The sequence below is a fragment of the Lepidothrix coronata genome, unplaced genomic scaffold (assembly GCF_001604755.1).
Source record: "Lepidothrix coronata isolate B3197 unplaced genomic scaffold, Lepidothrix_coronata-1.0 Scaffold160, whole genome shotgun sequence".
NCBI classification, from domain to species: Eukaryota; Metazoa; Chordata; class Aves; order Passeriformes; family Pipridae; genus Lepidothrix; species Lepidothrix coronata.
Window position 1 is genome coordinate 1,755,306 of NW_016690340.1, and position 7,569 is coordinate 1,762,874.

The 7,569-nt window shown below is 55.9% G+C and overlaps 1 protein-coding gene across 1 annotated transcript in view; it reads right to left on the minus strand.

The window, feature by feature from the left end:
• Positions 1-2,196, minus strand: part of COL2A1 (collagen type II alpha 1 chain) — an 89,454-nt gene extending 87,258 nt beyond the window's left edge. Inside the window, exon 1 of the mRNA XM_017829199.1 lies at positions 2,100-2,196. Coding sequence (XP_017684688.1) covers positions 2,100-2,196 — 97 coding nt within the window. The remainder of the gene's footprint in view (positions 1-2,099) is intronic.
• Between the last annotated feature and the right edge of the window lie 5,373 nt (positions 2,197-7,569).

The window sequence follows — 7,569 nt, forward strand, 5'->3', positions numbered from 1 at the left end:
GTGGAAGGTGTCCCTGCTCATGGCAGGGGGTGGCACTGGATGAGCTTTATGGTCCCTTCCAACCCAAACCATTCTGGGATTCTATGAAATCACACAAAAGAGGTGCAAGTTCAAGAATTGCTCTCTTGAAAATCAACCTCTCCACCATCTCCAGGCCGACCTGCTGCTCCAGGTAACGTGGATTAGAGCTCAAGGGATGGATTTGATCCAGTGCAAGCACTGTTTGCTCAGAGAGCATATCTGTGCTCCAGGGGAACAGTGCTCCCAGGGGACAGGACACCAGGCATCCCCATTCCCAGCACACTGGAGTCTCTTCCCACCCATTTCTGGCACCCTGAGCCCTCCTGAACCCCTCAGGGAGCGTCCTTTTGGTGATGGTTACAAACACAACAAATGGCCTCAGCCCAGTTTCTCTACCAGACGGATTAAACTCCTTCTTTTACAGCCCAAAGCCCCAGCTGGGCTCAGGTATTCAGACTCTGACCTCTCCCAAGCACCATCCATGCAAACCACCCTTCCACCTGGACTCCAGGGAGGGGATGGTGCCACCTCCATGACAGGGATGCTGCAGGGATACCAAGTGCTGGCTGCCCCAACCCAAGCAGAGAACCAAGAGGCATCAAGAAATATCCATATCCTGCCTGAACTGGAGTGAGGAAAGACAGGGATCCTTATTTCCTAATGAATCCACCTAAGAAATGGATCCTAATTTCCTCCCAAACCGAAAGTGTCACAGCTGCCACAGGCCATGTCCCCTTTGCGTGGAGCAAAGGGAATGTGGAACCTCAGCAAGGTCTCACCAGCTTTGAACACCAAGTCCCAGCTCCAGTGAGGAGCTGCTCTGCTCTGGCACTCCCTCCACACCTCAGGATTCCCCACTGGACTCGGGATCAGTGCACAAAGCCCCCAGCCAGTCCCAGGAGTGCCACAGGTCCCTGCTCTGGCTCAGGAAGCCAATCCCAGCTCCGAGGTCAGGAAGGCCAGCCAAGCTCTGCAGTGGCTGCCCCTCGCTCCCCATCCTGCTCCTCGAGGATATTTCTTGCATCTGTGCTACACAAGCTTTCCTTGGAGCAGAACTGCTCCATCAGTAGGGATTGGCTGGAGAGCAGGAGCCTCAGCACCAAAGAAGTGTCTTGTTTTAGGCCAAAGCCTGGGAAACCCGAACTTTTGGAGGCCTCTGCCCCACGCACCAGTTGGACCTATGATAAAACCTGAAAACATTCCTGAGCTCAGGATCTTCCCCAGCCTGGGCAGCAGTGACCAAAGGGTAAATCCACACCCCTGGATGATGTTCAGTCAAACGTGAGGGTGGGGAGGCCCTGGCCCAGGTTGCCCAGAGAAGCTGTGGCTGCCCCTGGATCCCTGGAAGTGTCCAAGGCCAGGTTGGATGGGGCTTGGAGCAACCTGGGCTGGTGGGAGGTGTCCCTGCCCGTGGGAGGGGGTGAGACTGGATGAGCTTTAAGATCCCTTCCAATTCAAACCATTCCATGATTCCGTGATTTTAGGCATCCAAGAAGCCACACACAAATCCCAGCAACCCCGGCACCCGCAGGGAGAGGGACCCAGCCCCTCTCCAGGGATGGCTGTGCCAGCGGGACCCTTGTGCCACAGTGACACCCCCAAAGACAGTCCTACCCTGCCTGCCCCCCCCCAGCACCCCCAGCACCCCCCAGCAGCCCCTCGCACTGGGGGAAGCCTTTCTGCCCCCAGGGCAGATGTGGGGTGGAGACCAGGGAAACTCCCTTTTGGGGTGCCCGTCTGCAAACCCTCCCACTGCGACGGCGGCGAGGCTGGGAAGGACGCTGCCACGGTGTGAGGGCTGGGCAGGACCTGGGCTGGGTCACGTTTACCCCATGGAATCTCAGGAAAGCCGGGAATCCCAGAGCACGGCCGGGATGCACCCCCTGCACCCCCATCCCCGGGAGCCGCATCCCTGCAGAGCCGCGGCCACCGCCGAGGGGTCCCGGCCGCTCCCCCCCTCTCCCCGCTCCCGGTGCCCGGGCTCTCGGTGCATCCCAGCGGGGATGGGATGCCCCCCCGGCCCGGGATGCCCCCGCAGCTCCCCGGACCCCCCCATCCCGTCCCGCCGCCGCTCGTACCTGTGTCCAGCCCGGAGCCCGTCTCGGGGGGCTCCAGCCCCGCCGGGCACAGGGGCAGGGCACAGAGCAGCGCCAGCGCCAGCGCCCCGCCGAGCATCGTGCCCGGCCCCGGCCCCGCCGCATCCCCGCCCGGCCCCGCCGCCGCCGCCGGGGCAGGACGGCCCCGGCCCCCGCCCCCGCCCCCGCCCCGGCCCGCCCGCACCCCCCTCCTGCGGGGGGGACACGGGGGAACCCGGCCCACGACCCCCGGCACTCCGCCCCTGCCCCGCACGCAGCGCGGCACGGGGGGGACACCCGGTCCTGCGCCCCCGGGAGCTCAGGGGTTAATGCCCCCCATCACCCACCCCCCAGAGTCAGATGGGCTTCCAAGGCCCCCCGGCGCTGCAGGGGTTAATGGCCCCCACCACCAATCCCTAAAATCAGACGCGGTTCCACCTCCCCTCCCCCGGCGCTGCGGCAGTTAATGCCCCCCATCATCCTCCCCCCCAAAATCAGACGCGTTTTCAAGGCCCCCCAGCACTGCAGGGGTTAATGCCCCCCATCATCTTGCCCCCAAAATCAGACTCGCTTCCAGGGCCCCCCGGCGCTCAGGGGTTAATGTCCAATATCATTCTCCTCACACCCCAAAACCAGACACACTTCCAACACCCCCTGCCGCTCAGGGGTTAATGCCCCCCACCATCCCCCCCATCCCAAAATCAGACGCGCTCCCAGCGCCCCCCGGGCGTTCAGAGCCTGGGGATGGGAGTCCCCTTTCCCCCCGAGTGCGGGGCTACACGGGGTAGCACACAGACAGACAGACAGACAGACAGACAGACAGACAGACAGACAGACTGACAGACAGACAGACTCCCCCCCCACACACACCGGATTGTGCGTCCCGCGGGTGCTGCAGGGGTTGGTGACACCCCCCAGTCTGCCCTCTACAGCTAAAGGGGACATCCTGCACCCTCCCCAGGTAAAACTTGCTGTGAATGTTTCTCAGGGGGTCTCACCCCCCCAGACTGTGCCCCAGCCCTGCTCCTGCAGGGGGACAGGACACAGCAGCTTCCCACTGGGGCATTTTGGGGTGAGCGAGACGACCCCAGTTCTCCAGTGAGAGCTGTACTGGGTATAACCCCCCCTTTCTGTAGAGTCTGGGCCAGTTCACCCCCTGCCTGGGATTACTGGGGTACACCTGACCCAGCCCAGGTCCTGCCCAACCCTCACACCATGGCAGGGTCCCCCCAGCCGTGCCACCATGGCAGACTGGCACCCCTGAAGTGAGTTTCCCTGCTCTCCACCCTACACCTGCACTGTGCCCTGCAGTGCCCCACTGCAGCCCCTGCTCTGTGCCCCACTCCAGTGCCACCAGTATCACTCCTGAGGCCACACTGCCTCCCACGTGTGACAAACCCCAGTGTCACAAAGCCACAGATGCCCTGTGGGGGTTTTGGCTCAGGCCCAAGGAGGAGCCAGGCTCACTCCCAACCCTCTCTGCACCGTCACCCAGAAATCCCCAAAATATGGGAACCTTCAGCAAGGGGCAGCTGGACACCCCTGCCTTCGGGTGGGCAGCCCTGGCAGAGAGCAGGAGATGCTCAGGTGCCCAGTGTGTCACCTGGGTGTCACTTTGATGACAGACACTGGGAAATGAGGATTCTGTGAGATCCTCCCCTTAAATCCCCATTGCTGCTTGAGGCAGGAGCCAGTTTAGGAGCAAAATGTGCCACGCTCACCCCTCTCTCCCCGTTTCCAGGCCCTTCCCCTGTCACACACTGACTCAGCTTGTCAAGGAAATGAAGGTCAGAGACACTCCTGGAGTCTTTTGCTTTGCCATGGACTTTATTTGTCAAGAACATGTGACACGGGTTTGCCTTTCCTTTCTGAATCCCATTGATTCCCAAGCTGTGACCATCTGTCCCAGCAGCACATCCCCCATCCCATCCCTTGGCACCTCTGCTGTGGCACCTGGGGGCTCTGCCCTCAGCTCCGGGCACATCCCACCACCCCACTGCAGGAGGAGGTTGGTTGGGTGGATCACCTGCAGAACCAGGTCTTTTTTAGGATCACAGGTAAAACCCAGTCTTTTAAACGCTCTCCAATCCATGAGGAGGAAAAAAACCTTGCAAAATTCACAGAATTATTCTGCCACAGTCCTGTTGCTCAGCTCAGCATCCTTTTTTGGTACACACCATCATTTGCTGTATCCAGAAACACGACCACATCCACTCCCCTCCTCAGCCTTCTGTGAGAAAATTCGGGTTTACACCCCTGTGGGTATGTCAGACTTTTGTGCAGGAGTAGCTGGACAAGGACCTGCCTCCTCCTCCTCCTCCTCCTTCTCCTCCTCTGTTTGTGCCATGCTGGGCAGAGAAAAGGCTGCCACAGAGAGAGAAATAATAAAAACAGACACAGACAAAGCCAGTGCTGGGATATTCTGTTTCAGAGCAATGACAGAAAGTGGAGATGAGGATAAAATGAATAAACTACGGTTATTGATACTGTTTGCTTTGAATTAACACAGCTCTGCTCCATCAGCATGTCCCAGGTGGGTGGAGGGGCTCTGTTCTGGTATTTCCATCCCCTCACTGGGGGTTGGTTTGCTCAGACCTTCCTTTTCAAACACCCTCAGCAGTTCCCTCACCCACCCCAGGACTTCAGCCCCACAAATACTTGAGACCCCCCAGGGTCACCACAGAGCTCCTCACCCCTGTCACCATCACCAGCACTTCTCTTACTGCTTCCTCGAGTTCCCCTTCCCTTTGAATTCCCCCCAGTCAACCAACACATTTCCCAGGGAGATGCCCAATTCCCAGTGACAGTGACACTTCACTGGGATCCCACAACAAACCTGTGGATGCAAAAAAATCACGGACACGCTGGTGATCTGAAACACGGAGACACAAAGGAGGCAGAGCAACCCCAACCTTGTCCTTGCCGAGTGACCCTGGGCAATTCAGTCCCCTCCAAGTATCTCAGTTTGCTCTTTTTTATCACATAAAAATGCAAAACTCGCCTCTTCTGCAAAAATATTTTGGAATGTGCCGAGGGACAGCGTTGAGTTGAGGCTCCTTATTGTGATCAGGCACTTTCTGCAAACGGTGTTTTCACAGCCCGGAAAATATCAGGTGATCTACTTAGAATTGATAAAGAGGGATGAGATACTCTGGGAGAAATAATTCATCACCTTGGAGGGCAGGCAGGAATCTGCAGGCACCGTCTGCAGCCGTGGCTGGAATGGGAAATCAGCTCCAGGGAATACAAAAGGCCAAATTACCTGAGCACCTTGGACTCGGTGCCTCACCCTGAGTTTTCTGCATCCTAAGACAAATATTTCAGGGAACGACCCTCAAAGAGTGGCAAGATGAATCAGGCTTTTCCCCTTTATGTTCTTGTTTCCCTAGAAAGGAGGAAAAGCCTGAAAATGCTACCCCCTAATGGCACAACCGGGTGTGGGGTGCTGGCCTGGGAAATGCTGATCCAGGTTTTATCCACAGGGCTGGGAGTGCAGATACAGGGAATGGAAACACAGGGAATGGAAATACAGCAGTCTCTGCTGGCAAGATGTGCCCCTGGGGGGAAGAGAACTTGTGCAAACCCCCTGACAGCAGCTGTGCATGGGGTTATAGCAGGAACGGTGTAAAAATAGAGCCATTTTGTGGAATTCAGCTGAAATCAAACCGGGGCAAAACAAACCCGAGGGTCTCACATCCAGTGTCTGGGATGTGGGAGATGCTTTGAGTGTGGCAGGGGGGATCCTGCCTGCTCCAGCTCCTTCAGGACTCAGGCAGTCCCTGCAGAAGTTGATGGTGCGTTGATGCCTCAGACCAAAAGGATACAACTGAAATCAGGAGGGGGAAAGAAAAAAAAAAAAAAAGAAATAAAAAATACTCTAAAAGCGCAGAAAGTCACCAAAAGGCTTTTAGGATTTTAAAACATATATAGGGTTGTAAACTGGTTGTGGAGGTTCTCTGTGACACACATCTGGAGGAGAAAGGGGGTTCATCCAGTCCTCCAGGCAGGTTCCAGCTCCCCAGGTGGGAGTGGTGGAGCAAATGCCATGGGTGTCCCCTCGGAGGTGGGGGTGCACATTGATCCTGCTCCTCAAATCTTGTGCAAACCTTTGCAAACCTTCCCTTGTACGCTGCTCAGAAACCTCCACTTCATCTTTCTTTGGGATATCTCAAAAGTAATGCTCTTAAAAGTAATAAAAATCCTACTCTTTTCCTCCTCTGCTCCACTGTTGTCCTGCCCAGGAACCCCAAGCCCCACACAGACCAGATCACAGGTCAAGATCTTCTGCTCCAAACTCCACTAATCACGTCCTGTGTGACCCCTTTTCTTCCAAAGCTACAGCCTGACCTGGTCAGCAGGGATTTCAGGACCTTTTCCTTTCATTCCACACCGAATCTCAGGTGGCACCTTGGGGTGGTCTCATCACAGAAACGACGCAACAAGAGAGAAGAAGAGTCAAACATTAAAACAGACCCTGTGCTCTGAAAAGTGCGAAAATGCAACGGTCCTGCTGCTGTTCATTGCCCTGGAGAATTTTTGGAGAGTCCTTGGCATTGTCAGAGGTGTGACACCAGCAGAGCCTGAGGAAGGAGAAACACAGTGGATTTCTCCCCCGGTAGGGAATGAGGGTGGTTCTCCAGTTATCCAAAGGAATGAGAGGTTCCTTCCCTGTGTACCAAGAGCCCTCGGGTTTTTCTTCTGCTCAGTGCAAGTCTTGGGAGAAGGAACTTCCAGGTGAACTCCACAAGTATTATTATTGTTATTATTATTATTATCATTAATTCTTTTTTGTACAAGTGCTACAGCACGGCCTGGGCACGTGACAGGCTCCTGACACCGATCCATGATTTTATGGCTACCTGAGGTAGCACCAAGAACATCTGCTGGGAGTGGGCTTAGGGTTGAATCAGGGTTAAAGCCAAAGGGAGCCACATTTTTGCACACAGAACAGTTTGGGGTGGAAGGGATCTTTAAAGGCCATCCAGTCCAACCCTTTTGGGGTGAGCAGGGACATCTTCCCCTAGATCAGGCTGCTCAGAGCCCCGTCCAACCTGACCTGGAATGTCTCCAGGGATGGGCAACCTGTGAGAGTGTCCTACAAGGTAAAATCCCTCTGCTGAAACCCTGGAAGGAATCAATCACTGCTGGGCTGATTAAGCTTAAATCCTACACTTTTGCTGCCTGTTGGGCTCCAGGAACCTCCAACTGGATCCACACTGGGAAGGCAAATTTGCAAAGAGCTCCCTACTCAAACCGAGCCTCTGTGAAGCCCCTACGGAAACAAACACCAAAAGTGGCCAATTCCTTGACAACATCCCAATTTGGGCAGAACTGAGCCCAGTTCCACACTGGCTGTCCCAGGCTGTCCCTCCACGGCTCTCCCCACTCACCAGGCACACTGCACACACCGGTTGGGAATTTGTCAGGTTTTTGTTTGTTTGTTTTTTTTTTTTTTTTTTTTTTTTTTTTTTTT